The following is a 14,118-nucleotide window of genomic DNA, read 5'->3' on the forward strand; positions in this document are numbered from 1 at the left end:
ACTACCTGATAGGTGTTAGGAAGAAGCTTCCCCTATGAGCAGCTAATTACATAATTGCCCACTATGTTTTTTTTGTTTGTTTGTTTGTTTGTTTGTTTGTTTGTTTTGTACCTTTTATCTGAAGCGTTGATTGCTGCTGTTGTCAGAAGCAGGATGCTGGACTAGAGAGTCCACTGAGCTGATCCAGTCTGGCAATTTCTTTGTTCTTATGCCTGTTTATTTCCATTTTAGTTAAATTACTTCATGGAATTTAATCCCATGATTACAAAGCCCCTCTCTCTCCCCGCCTCCAACCTCCCCTCCATCAAAAAATGCACTATATTTGTTTTGAAAGTGGGGATTTTTTTTAAATAAAATGCATGTTCTCACACACATGAACTAGAAATAGAAAAATAAAATAAAATCAGATTATATAAGATATTGTTTGTCATTTCAAAATAGCTAACCAACAGCAGTGTTTAAACCAATTGTTATAAAATATTTATATATGAACGGGGAACACTTTACCTGTATCCTGTACTTCAGAGTTGCATTTGGCTGTTGCTGTTTGATTTAATTTGTTTCATATCAAATGTTTTTATAAGAGGAAACAATGGTAGTCTGTTTTAATATTGATGAGCTTACTGTCCTGAGAATAATTATATATGTACCTTCTCAGAATACAAACTGTTTGTTTTACATGGTAATTATACTAATACAATATTTCACTCAAAATTCAATGTATATCTTTGAAAGTGTGTTCAATGGATTGTTTTGCATACACACCTTTGTTTTTTAGACTTTTTTTTAATTAAGGATAACTTAACTGTGTCTTCATGGTACATATGAGCTAAATGTGTAAAATACACATGGTATTGTGTAGCATATTGAAGTAACATGTTTAAGAACTTTATAATTATTAAACCAGCATATTTGTCTCTTTGGGGCTTACTAGTTTAGTCCTCTAGTTAATGACAGAGTAATTATGGTAACTCTCATTTAACTTTTCTTCTTTTTCCAGGAATTTGAACTTCGAAGTCCTGAAATTATAGCTATTTGATGACAAACTTATCTGTGATCTCCCCTGAGCTTACAATGCAAGCAATTCAAACAGTGGAAAAAGAAGTAACTCTTATAAAGGAAACACTTTTCACAGAATCTTTTATAAAGAAAGAGGAACGTAGCAGATCCACAGTGAAAAAGCAACTGTGTCAGGAGCAGCCATTGGAAGGAGCTGTCTGCAGCTTTCAGTGCTGTACTGAGCATGTCCCAGTAGAGCACAGTGCAAGCCGCATATTATGCAAAAAGGCAGCTCTAGCAGATGGGGGGGAGGCACAGCAAGCATTTGCGTCGCTTGCATCACCACTGCCTGAAAACAAACCTGGATTGCGAGAGAGGAGCTTGCCGGCAGGCCAAGTGAATGAAATCCAACAGCATGGTTTGATTTCTGAAGGGGCTGGATTGCTAAAAATCATGGGGAACCAAGATGGGAAGCTAAAGAAAAATACAGGTGATGTATGTGAAGGAGGAGAGGATGCTTCTGGGCCCAAGGATACAGAAGGCACAAAGAAGGGAGCAGGAAACAAAAAGGGACTGGGGAAGCATAGTAAAGGAAGTGAATCTGTCAAAAAGAAGGGTAAGTCAGACTCTAAGGCCTCAGTGTTTTCAAATCTGAGGATCAGGAAAAATCTGTCCAAGGCTAAAGATGGGACCAGTAGTTCAAGAGAGGATGTTTTAGAAAGCCAGGCCTTGCATACAGGGGAGCTGGACAGTGCTCATTCAATTGTTAACAAAACTCCGGATATAAGCATTTCTGCAGATGAAGCAGGTCTCTCGGATACAGATGTTGAGCATTTTGAAATTACAAATGAAACTCGCCCAGCTGCTGCAGAGGCGCAGGATGGACAAAGGACCAGCTCTGGCTCCGATACAGATATATACAGTTTCCATTCAGCCACAGAACAAGAGGATTTGCTTTCTGATATCCAGCAAGCTATTAGACTGCAGCAACAGCAGGGGGCAATTAACATTGGAACTGAGGAGCATGTCACCAAAACAATGGACTCACACATGGCTAATTCTCAAGCAGCCCCCTTAGATCTTGAACGGTTTCTTTCAGTGACTAGCAGTGACAAAGAGAGTAGCCCAGAAACTGAGCAAGCTGTCTCAGCAATATCTGAAATTACAGAAAACATTCCCGTCAGTGAAATTGAAAGTGAACTGAAAGATACAGCAAATGTCACAGGGTACGCTGGTAACCATTTATTTGAAACACAAGAACACAAGCTATGGGCTGCTGAACAGGAACATCTTGAGGCTGGAGTGAATGCTGTAGCTAGTGAACTCAAGGATTACCCACATTTAAATGTAGCAGTGACAGAAAATGGGTCTCACAGTGAGAGTTCTGTGTTCCATTTTCTGTTCCCAGCAGCAGATTCGGAGACTAAAATTAGTGAAGTACAAGCTGTTGATTTCCCAGGTTCTGAAAGAGATGACAATTTTTCAGATGCAGGCCATGACCATGCTGCTGAGACTCAGGAAGGCAAATGTAGTCTATCAGCCAGCCAAGAGGCACTGGAGAGTGATGTTTCTATTGAAATGAAAAATGGCACTTTGTCATCTGGGGAGATAGTGGGCAGTCCTCAGCTCAGTTCCCGATGCTTTAAGCCCTATTTAATTAACCCATGTTACATCAAAACCACAACTAGACAGTTGAGTTCTCCCAATCAGTCACCTTCTCTTTCCCCATCCCAGAGCCCACTTTTTAAGAGGAGACATGAGTCCTTCCAAAGAAAAGAAAAGGCATCAGTCAAGAAGCAAAGGTCCGTCAGTTTGGCTGGTTATTTCAGTCGATCAGCAGACTGGACAGAAGAGCTATCTGATCACAAAGGTGAAATACCTAAAAAGGTTGGCTCTGCAGACTTCTTGGAGTACAGGAGGTCCAGGGAGAGATTGCAAGAAGCAAAAGAGCCTTTGACTCACTCAAGAAAATCCTCAGGGATCCAGGCTTCTACTGATACCTTTCCAAATGTCTTTACAGGTGAGTAACTTTTATTAAGTTTAGTAAAGTGACTTTCTGGTTGAAAATCTTACCAGTATACATTTCAGACCTGCAAAATAGCATGTACTGAGTTTAGATTCAAACCTCGTCTGTTCAAATTAAGGCCCCAGCACTGCAAACACACACGCTTTTTATGCATGTGAGTGATCCCGCTGTGGTCAATGGGACTACACACAGGCATAACATTAAGCACATGCGTAAGTGTTTGCAGGGTTGAGGGCTTAATTTGCTGGATCAGCATTTAATGCTTTACTATTTCCCCACATGTAAGGGTATTAAATATATTGAGAATTTATAATTGCAAACTGTTCTCAAATGTTCTGCCGCAGGTAAGCTGTCTCTCTGGGCACGTAGAAAGTTTAGAAAAGAAACTTTCTAGTGTGTGTGTATAGGTATTGTGTTGCAGTGGTGCATACAGGATCCAGTTGGGACTGGAACTCAGTTGTGCTGGGCACTGTACAAATATGAAGTAAAATGCAGTAAATATGCATCAAGTCTCACAATATAGATTGATTGGCCAGCATCTACTTATTCCAAGTTTTAAACCCCTCCAAAATAGTGGATCTGTCAGACCTACTTGATGTTAGACATGTTTACATATTTAACAGTAACACTATTAGTTCCCCCTACAAGAAGAGGCATGTGGTACAAAATGGAATCAGGAGTTCAAGAAGGGCCACTCTGCAGAAAACAGACTTTAAAAGCTCATGATGTAAAACTTGGTGGTTTTGGTCTGTTTGCCATGCAGGCTACATTGTGTAAATCATTCAGGTGTAATGTATTTAGGAAAGCGTTCACTGATCTTGCCTGTTAGGCATCTTTATAGCATTGCATCAGAAACAGGGCCGGCTCCAAGTTTTTTGCTGCGTCAAGCAAAAAAAAATTCCTGCACCTCCCCTTCCCCACCCAATTCCAACCCCTTCCCCAAATCCCCGGCCTTGCCTCCTCCCCTGGGTGTGCCGCATTTCCCCTCCTACCCCTCCCTCGCAGGCCTGCGAGGGAGGGGGGAGAAGCAGAGCAGCAGTGCACTCAGGGGAGGAGGCGGGGGTGAACTGGGGGGGGGAGTGGGATCTCTGCCTCCCTCAGGTTATTTCCTGTGGCCCTCCCCGTGCCCCCCACCACAGCAGCTCACCTCCGCTCTGCCTCCTTCCCTAAGCACGCCGCCGCCACTCCACTTCTCCCTCCTCCAGGCTTGCCGAAAAACAGCTGATTCGTGTGACAAGCCTGGGAGGGAGGTGGGGGGGAGAAGCAGAGCAGCGGTGTGCTTGGAGGAGCAGGCAGCAGTGGAGTGGAGGTGAGTTGGGTGGGGAGCGGTTCCTCTGCCTCCCTCCCCAGGGTTACTTCCTGCGGCCCTCCCCGCGACCCCCACTGCTGCAGCTCACCGCCGCTCAGGGCTGCCTGCTGGCTTTTTGCGCCCCAAGCGCATGCAAAAAAAAAAAAGAAAAGCCAGAGTGCCGTCCCTTGGAAAGTGCAGCCCCAAGCACATGCTTGGAGCACTGGTGCCTAGAGCTGGCCCTGGTCAGAAAGCTTAGAAATGCTTAATATAGCATGCAGTTTAGTTGGAATGTTCTATATTTATTGCCCCTTATTTTCCTCTTTGTTTTTTTGGGGGGAGAGGGAAAGAGGGAGAGTGTGTGTGTGGTTTTTTTGGTCTTTGTTTAAGTTGAGCCTTCAACAAATAGATGACTCCTGTGTCACGTTTCTGTCACGTATGTTGCCTAATTTTCAATACATCTGATGTTTTGGAAAACTATGCAAGTTATAAGATACTTACTTAAGTACTACAAATGAAGTTTACACAAATATTCTTTTGTAAGATTAAGTCAATCAAACACACAAGCTAACACCAGGCTAGTTTTGGAAGGAGATGGAGGTCACACTGAATACATGATTTTGACTTACACATCTTTCAATACTGTTTGCAAAAATGCTGCGAGTACTTTTTTTTTAGTACCTTTATAAAGTAGTGGGTCTAATTTGCTTTCTTAAAGAAACATTGCCATGATTTAAAAAATCATATATAAGGAAATAATTTTTATTATCAACAATTCTGTTTCTTTCATAAAAAGGTAACTAAAATATCTCCTTGTTTATAGCCAAGATAATCGTATTTTCATCATGTGTTACCATTTGTGCTCCTTCTTTACCCTCTGTACTTCACTCAGTTTTCATAGTGCAATGTGACAGTTTAACTTTTTGTTTCTAGTCTTTTTCACTATCTATTCTTGTAGAACAGCACAGTACTCCTGGATTTGTGTTTATTCAGATTAAACTATTATGTATTAGTCATGATTTTTGTAATTCAATAAGTACTTTTTTTTAGCAGTAGGCTTGAGCAAAAATCCTCCATCTGAACTTTGGAATCAGAACCCAAATCTTGATCTGAATTCCATGTCTCATCTACATTTAGATTGAATCAATGCCCATTTTCAAATCCCTCTCCGTCTTCACTGCAGAATTTGGATCTGATTTCAAATCTCCCCATATCAGAATTTTGCATTTTGGAGCCACCTCTATTTTATACTGGAGTTTCTAAATCCTTTGCCAACAAATAATGCATATATACTTGCTAACACTAGTGTGTTTAATAATAAAGCTCTATAATTTAAAAAAATCCCACAAACTTTTTCACTAATTTTCTCTCTCTCTTTCCCCTTTATTGCTGTGCTTTTAGAATAGATTTTAGTTATGATAAAAACTCAAATATTCTGGTTTATTTTAAGGTCCTCTTTTTCCATGGATAGCTTCTCATTTCTTAGATTTTTTTTTCTCATCCTGTAAGCATTTCTTGGTTTTTATTCCCTATGTCTCCAACAATTTAAAGAGTGTAATTGTGAAAGGAGTAGTGTCCAATGCTGCAGTAGTTCTGTTTTTTAATGGAAATTACTGTGACGCTCATTTGCATGCATATGCCAGCTGTCTTTGCAAGCGGAGGGTGATTATGCCTTTCATGTTATGCAGGATGGTTATGTTTAAAATAAAAGAACTAGAACTATTTTTTATGTGTAAAAGAACACACTATTATCCTTTTTATTGCCTGCAAATTGACAGAGAAGTGTAAATAATAGCAAGTGGTGTGAAAGAAAATGGGAAATAAAGGTAACATCAGCTTTCCCAGAAACTCCCCCATTCTCTCATATAGTAGCAGAAAAGCTTCCCTTGCTTTGTACTGAAAAATATTCCCACTGAGCATCCTTCACAGCAACATTTATAGAAATAAAGTATGGTATCTCCCTGACTCATGAAGTGTGTGCTTTTTGTTGAAAAAAAAAAATTTATTTCCAGAAATCTTAAGTGCAGTTGAGAGATTGAGATTACTGAATAGATTTTAAGCAAACAATCTTTATGGTTTCTTATATCTCTTTGAAATCTAAGTATCTTGTCTAGAGCACTACATCTTGCTATACAGCAGTTGCAGTCAGTACATAATATTCTGCATTCTGTATAGAATCAAGTCAAATATTCCACATTACTTCTGATACTGATTTTAATGACAGCAGGTTGTGAGCACATGACTGGCTTAGTTTACAGTATATTGTATTTAGGCTGTGTGCCCTGTGATTTTTATAATGATTCACGTGGTCTGTTTTAAGGCTCTTCTAACACAGACATAAATAGTACTGAGCAGTTGAAATTGTAATGCTAATATAATTCATTTTCTGTTTTTTCCACCTAATTTTTGATAGAATTGATTTTAAGGAAATTTTCTTAGTATAGTTTAAAAATAAATAGCTAGTGGTCAGGTGTCATTTTAGGAAAACATATGCAATATAGGTTGCCAAGAAAGCAAGTTTGCATATTTTTGCCATTTAAATTCTTTGTAAACAAACCATAATGCCAGGAGTTTGATGCACTGACTAGGCATGCTGTGGGGACTAGTTTATAGATCATTCTGAAATTAAGACAGTGGATCCATTTTTTTAAACAGATAGCTGTTTGAAATTGCAGGAACAGTCACTACAAGAGTCTAGATTTCAACATGATGTGCAATGAGAGCATTATTTTTCACTTGTGATCCCAAGGGGACTAGAATAGGACATGAATGAAAGTAATCAGATCCTGCAGTTTCTGAATATGTTATTGAATTATTGTCCTGACATTAATAAAGATTTTGTGGTAGAAAAGTGGAATCGTTGCTCCTCAACATAGGGCTAATAATTTTGATAAAGGCCTTTTTTATTAACTGAATGTATCACAGTATTAGCCCTAGCAAATTTGATAGGAAAAGAGCTGGTAAAGCTTTCTACTAAAAATCATATCTTTAGGGATTCACTCAGTCATTTCAAATGGTAATTAATTTTTGTTTAAAACAAAACCAAACAAAAAACAGCTTTTGGCCTGACTGCAATGTACTTGTTAAATTGTCTGAATCCATTTGAATTAGACACATGCGTTTTTAATTCTTTGTTTTTTTTCTGTCTCTCTCTCAGAATAATTAACAATAATTAAAAACCCCTGAAGGCAATCACTTTTGTGGGCTTAAAGCCTGATTTGCTTTTACACTAGTGCTCCTTTACAGCACTTTGGCAGTAAATGTAATGTTACTTTAAGGCCTCTATACAATGCCAGACACTTGTAAAGGGGCCTTAGTATAAATGAGAATTTGAAGCTGAGTCTCGTGATTGTTTGTTTGAAATGTTTATAAAGTTTGTTTGCTTCAGAAGGCTACTGAGCGCGCACACAAAATGTTGTTGTTGTTTTGCAAGGTATTTTCTATTGCATATGACATCCTCAATGTGGACTTAAAAATATACATCAGGAAAAATGTGTTTATAACACTAATGATATTTTGGGATCTAAAAGCTATTGGTAAATTTTAAGTGTTTTTTTTGTCAGCAGTAACATAAAGTATGTCCTTTTATCAAGAAAAAGAAATGCAAAGCCAATCACCGATAGTTTAGCTATCATATGTGTTTAAAAAAGGACAGTGACGAGGCTCATGAAATAAATACTAATGCAGCACTAATGTGTTACCGTAACATTTTTGTTTCAAAACTGTACATTTGGGGGATTCTGAGATGTATAGTCCTTTTAACAGCTTCCGTAATGTAATGCTACCCAAATAGTGATCAGGAGACTTAGAACTATTTGTCTGAATCTTCATTAGAACTGTAAGATTGAAATGACTCTGCAACTATATTTCCTCACATGACTCTCTTTTTGAGGAGCTAGACCTGAAACACAGCCTGCTTTTGGGTAAGCTAGAAACTAATTGTTCAGGTTGAGTGGTGAGCTGTTTATTGGGAGCATAAAAAAGAGTGGTGGTGGGGAAATGAGATCAGAGCTACAATAGGGTGTATTAAAACCAGATCATTCGACTTGTATCTATGTATGTATGAGACACCGGCTCTACTAGATCCTTGGTGTAGGGTAACTGGCTAGAACTATGAAAGCAGCAAAGAATCCTGTGGCACCTTATAGACTAACAGACGTTTTGGAGCATGAGCTTTCGTGGGTGAATACCCACTTCGTCAGATGCATGCACCTGACGAAGTGGGTATTCACCCACAAAAGCTCATGCTCCAAAACGTCTGTTAGTCTATAAGGTGCCACAGGATTCTTTGCTGCTTTTACAGATCCAGACTAACACGGCTACCCCTCTGATACTTGGCTAGAACTAGTCATTAAAGAAGATCACATGCTTGGCTGCTTTAGCTCTTGTTTAAAGAGAGAACCTGACTATTCAAATGTGAATAATTACATGAAATGACATTGACTGGATCTAGTTTTGTTTTTACTACTTTTAATGAAATATTGATACAAGAAATTTGACTTTTATTTAGGGATATATTTTTTCTTAAAAGGTTTGTTGTTAATCTTAGGGCTTTTTTGTGGGTAGGGGAAAGCCTACTTTCTGAAGTAAAAGCACTCATGCACACACACAAACGCACCAGTATTGATTAAAAACAAAGGTGTATCTGGCATTGGAAAGGGCTTCTGGGAATATTTCACACTGCTTGTATGTTGTGGGCCAGATTCTAATCTTAACTGCTATGGTGTAAAGCTGTCGAAAATATTAAATTGTACAGTGCTGTAACTCAGCTCACAGTTTGGCTCTATGTTCTGCCCCAGCCCCCACCACTCTAATGGGAGCTCTGCCACCTCAGAAATAGGGCTGGTGCTGAAGGGGGTAATAAATGTGCATAGTATTTCTCAGTGTGATTACCCAGGTTTTTGTTTTTGGCTGGCAAATTTGGGAATCTAACTCTCTGGCATTTGGGTGGATTTTTTTTAATGATTTATTAGAAACTTATCCAAGATAGCTCGTTACAGTTTTTTGCTTTTATTTCATTAACAAATACTTAGGTCACAGGTCCCATTGAAACAGCTAGCAAGTCTGCAGCCACAAGGGATGTTGGCAGGGGGAGTGTGTATGAGACATTCTTGCCATCAGGTCTATTTGTGATTAAAGCTGTGTGCATCAGGGCAATGCTGAGAGTTTTAAGGGTGTTGGGGAACCAATTATGTTAATTATTCACTGTAACTGAGAGAACTTTGGAGAGCTATCGGGGGCAAACCTTCCCCCTTACTTGTCCTCATTTAAAAAAAAAATATTCACAGGGCCCCTGAAACAAAAGATTTGACAGACTGTCTCACTTACTGTTGGAGTGACATGGGACTGTAATGGCATCAAGCACCTAGTCAAAACTAAGTAAGGGCAGATACTCCTGGACTGGAGTTGAAATAGTTGCTTAGCCCTCTTTCAGGAGTTTGTGTGAGGTTTCTTTTGCTCCTTAGGACTTCGTCCACCTGTTTTCAGTGCCAGCTGTGTTTTTGCTACACAGGGTGCATCATGTAGAGAGTGAGCCATCCTGCATACTACTGTACAGCGTGCAGGGTATCCATTACTCCTCTGAGATGGAAGTAGTGAGCAAGTGGCCTGCTCCTAGGCATACTTAAGGATTAGCTTTGCATGTTCTAGTATGAGTAGACTGGGCCATCAGAGGAAACTGAAAGGGCTATTTCCTTTTTCTTTTTCTTTCCTTTAAATAAAAAAAAATGAAATCCCAAATAATTAAACCAAATATGTAGGTTTACAAAAATATTCTGTTGATTCAGCTAAGGGGCCATTTATCTGCCAAGACCTGAGTTCAGGCTGTTGGGTTTCTGAATTTGTGGTGCAACTTGCAATGACTTTGAACTGAAGTGCCTTTGTTCAGATTGATGTATTTTATCTTGTTAGTTATGCAGTAGTCCCATAAGGTCCCAGGTAGTTTTGGGGCCCAGTTGTGCTAGCTTTTATGTAGTAATTCAAGGAGATACAATCCCTTTTCCAAAAAAAAATTGATTTTTATGTCCCTAATCTGTCAAGCACTAGTTTTAACAGTTGGACCTAGTGATTTTTTTTATCCTGATTCCTTTAGTGAATCATCCATTATGTTAATGTAAAAAGTTGCCTTAATGAATTTTTTTATAGTCGCACAGTGAAAATTAAATTTATAGCTATGAAAGTCATATGGCTATATAGGTGAGCACTAAATTACATTAGAAAATGTGATATGTTGTAATAGATTTTTCTCAACTAATGTTCAATCTTAATAGTACATGTTTTGTAAGCACAGCATTTAGCAACTCTCTTGATCTTTTCCCCCTGCATTTACGTTGAGAGTTATTATTCTGAAAGAACCATGAATATGTCTTTATAGTCAGGTTGTCATTTGTGATCAATGTCCTCCATTTTGGGGTGGAAGCAAAGCAAAGCGCAACAAATGACAAGAAAATATTTACAAGCCGGCTATGGAGATCTATATCCCGGTATAATGAGGCTGTGTAATTTGAACTAGTCTTCTTGCATCTCAGAACCTTCTTCAAGCAAGTTTTTCTCTTTCCACCCCCAACAATTTCTGTGCTGTTGCCTGATCCCAGAAAATAGAGCTTTTGCTGTCATAAGGCACTCCTAGCTTGGCAGTGAAAATAAGGAGGCTGCAGTCCCCGGGTTTGAAGTAATTTTCCTCAACTGCCAGCTCTCTGCATCTAGTCTGAGTACTTGGAAGAAGTATAGCATTCTGTAGGATTTAACTATAGGAGGAAGCTTTGATTCTGTGGCATATTTGATGCTGAGGTCTGGATATGTTAACTGCCTCTTAGTTTGTCCACAGAAGAAACACAATGGATAGAAAATATCAGAGGAGTAGCCGTGTTAGCCTGGATCTGTAAAAAGCGACAGAGTTCTGTGGCACCTTATAAGCCACAGGACTCTTGTCGCTTTTTATAATGGATAGAATGCATTTGCAGGGGAAGAGTTAGGTGAAAGTGCAGTAGAGAGAGAGTTAACACATCCTCTCCTAAACTTCCACTCATAAGAAAAGATATATCCATGGAAAAGATAACTCAGTGCTACAGTAAAATGGATACTTGGATACATTCCTATATGATAGTAACCATCCAGGAAAATCGTGTTTCTCACTAATTCACATTAAAAATAAGGAATAAACTCATTAAAAGTCATATGCCAGAGACAACTAGCATCTTCATAACAGATTTGCTAGACTTATGTCATTTTGCAAAAAGTAGCGGGGGTTTTTTGTGTGTGTTTTTTTGTTTTTAAAAGGATAGTATAGATAATAGAGATAATTGAAGGAAATACTTGGTTATGTCAGTGTACAAACTGTAAGGCCCCAATTCAGCAAGTTGGGCATGGAGTAAGTAAGTATTTTTTAAGTAATATAGGTGCTCGCTAATTTGTGATAGTTATTGGGGTGGAGGGTGTCAGACATCTGTATGAACAAATGGTCAAATAAAGGGTGGAAAAAGCAACGTTTTCCTCCTGAACGCAACAGTAACTTTGGTAACTGAAAGCTTGTTGCTATGTGCTGTAAGGGCCATATTCTCCCTTCACTCTTTGTATAAATATCTATTGGCTATGTTAAGAAATGTGGTGTTGATTTGGGGTAATTTAGGTCCCAGTGTTGTGAATATGGCCCACAGACAATAACTAAAAATGTATTTTGGCGCACTTTACAGTGCGAGGTTGAAAACACTGGCTAGCCCAGGCATATAAGCAATTAGGAAGTAGAGGGCGTAGTAGGTGCATTAGTAAATAATATTTTCAAGGTTTTTATTAAAATTAAAAAGAATGGATTGCATTAGAAATGTTGTGTATAAAGGCTCCTGGCAAAATCCAGTACTATGCCCTGTAAAAGACTGGCTTACTGTATGTGTGAACAAGATGGCATCATTTAAAACCAGGATATCTAAATTGAATAATGATTTTTTTTCCCAAGTGTATGGGTGTTGCAGCAGGGCAACTTGGGCAAGTTTTCAAACAGTCAGCCATATTTATTATTATGTAAATTGTACATAGAAAGGAGGCATTCAACATTCTTGAAGGGCAAGAAGTGCAAATCACGTAACTGCAAAATTTGCATATTTATGCATTGTTTCTTTAGTGCATTTTTCCTTTTCAATTGAAAAATCATTTAAATTTTCTCCTCCTGTTTCTCTGCTAGTGATTGGGCACGCTGTAAAGGTCAATAAAAATAAAGACTTTTACTAGATGTAAGTGCCTTGGAATCCCTGTGAAACTCAAATATAAATACAGCCTGGGAGAAACTCGGACACTGAGGTGAAGGGTGGGGAGAAGGGAATGTGCTGTCTTAACCTGGCATTTTCCATGGTTTGGCTAAGTCCATTAACAATATCACAGACCCTGCAGGAGCCACAGGCAGGAGCAGTCCTGAGGGTCCTGCTTGCTTTGTGGGGAGAATCCCTCCTGGGGGTCTATTTCACATCCACCAATCCCTCCCCGAGAGCTACAGTCCTAGAGGCCACATCCGGCCCCTTCTCTGCCACTGTTGCTGTTCCTTCAGCCCTGCTCCTCCTGTGAAAGTGTAACACACTCACTTCTCTGGTCACGCAGGAAGTTGGGATGAGATGCTCTGAGTCTACCTACATACTTCTAACCTCTGGCCACAGACTGGAACCTCACCCAGTAGTGACCACGTGCACTAGGAGTACTTGTGGGTACAGGATCCACTCCAGATCCTGTTTTAGTCCTTTCTTTCACCAGGTGATTCAGACTCCTGGGCTTCTGCTTGGGAGAGAGCAGGGAAATCAGGAGCTTTCCAGGAATGAAGGGAAGCTCAGCAGGCCTCTTCCATATCACCCCCTTGCTTTTTAACTTAGAGGAAAGAGAAAAAACCCTCCCCTTTATCTTTTCTTTCTTGATATCTGTGACACTGGATTCCACTGATGGAGAATAAAGCTTCAGTGAAACATAAAACAACCAACTGCTTGAGGCTGGGACAAAACTTCTCCCATTGGTTCCATAATTGTCTATTATCAGGTTTCTTGCCCCTTTCTCAGAAGTATTATGTATTGGTCACTGTCAGAGACAAATCACTAAAATAGATGGTCTCATCCATTAGGACCATCATAAGTGAAATATTCCAGAAACTTTGGAATCCAAAATGTCAGTGTCATGTTTTTGTTTGATTTGAGGCTATGTTTTCTTATTATACTAATCAATAGATATTATAAATGTCTAAGAGAGAACAAATTACTTCCCACTCCCCAGTAAGTTTTGAAAAGAAATTTCAGAGCCAGGAATCAGGGAGCAGTTAAAGGGAGGGAAGATGCCAGTGTTTGAAATATTTGTTTTGCTCTGTGTATGAAGTGGGGACTCTGACTCCTTTTCAGCTATACTGAGTGCTATGGATCTGAGGCCACAGCTCATTGCTTTACAGATATTTCTTTGTCTGTGCATCCACTGAGGAAAGTTACATGTGAATGAAAATGATCCACTGATGCTATAGGTGATGAGAAGGAAAGCAGTATTTTTGCCTGTACCAGAGAGAAAAATAGAGTAATGAGAGTTATGAAAAGGGTTTTAACTATACAGTTGAAACCTCAGAAAGACGTGATATAAAAATGTTTTGAAATTAAAATTGGAGATACTCCAAGTAAATAGCAGATCTAATTAAACTGGTGTTAGTGTTCTGTATCACTCTCCCCAGAATGAAATATGTAACTGGTGGATTTGTGACTGCACAAAAACCTCAAGTTGGGGTTGGTGCTATAAACAAGAATCACTGACTTGAAAATGTATTTTCCGGTAGAGATGGACCCAGACTTATTAC

At 39.2% G+C, this 14,118-nt stretch overlaps 1 protein-coding gene across 3 annotated transcripts in view; it reads left to right on the forward strand.

Moving 5' to 3' along the window:
• Window positions 1-1,318: 1,318 nt before the first annotated feature.
• FMN2 (formin 2) overlaps window positions 1,319-14,118 on the forward strand; it is a 232,174-nt gene continuing 219,374 nt past the window's right edge. For all 3 annotated transcript variants that reach the window (XM_030556975.1, XM_030556976.1, XM_030556977.1), the window contains exon 1: window positions 1,319-3,019. In XM_030556975.1, the coding sequence (XP_030412835.1) occupies window positions 1,453-3,019 (1,567 nt within the window). In that variant the 5' untranslated portion in view covers window positions 1,319-1,452. The remainder of the gene's footprint in view (window positions 3,020-14,118) is intronic.

The sequence above is a fragment of the Gopherus evgoodei genome, chromosome 3 (assembly GCF_007399415.2).
Source record: "Gopherus evgoodei ecotype Sinaloan lineage chromosome 3, rGopEvg1_v1.p, whole genome shotgun sequence".
NCBI classification, from domain to species: domain Eukaryota; kingdom Metazoa; phylum Chordata; order Testudines; family Testudinidae; genus Gopherus; species Gopherus evgoodei.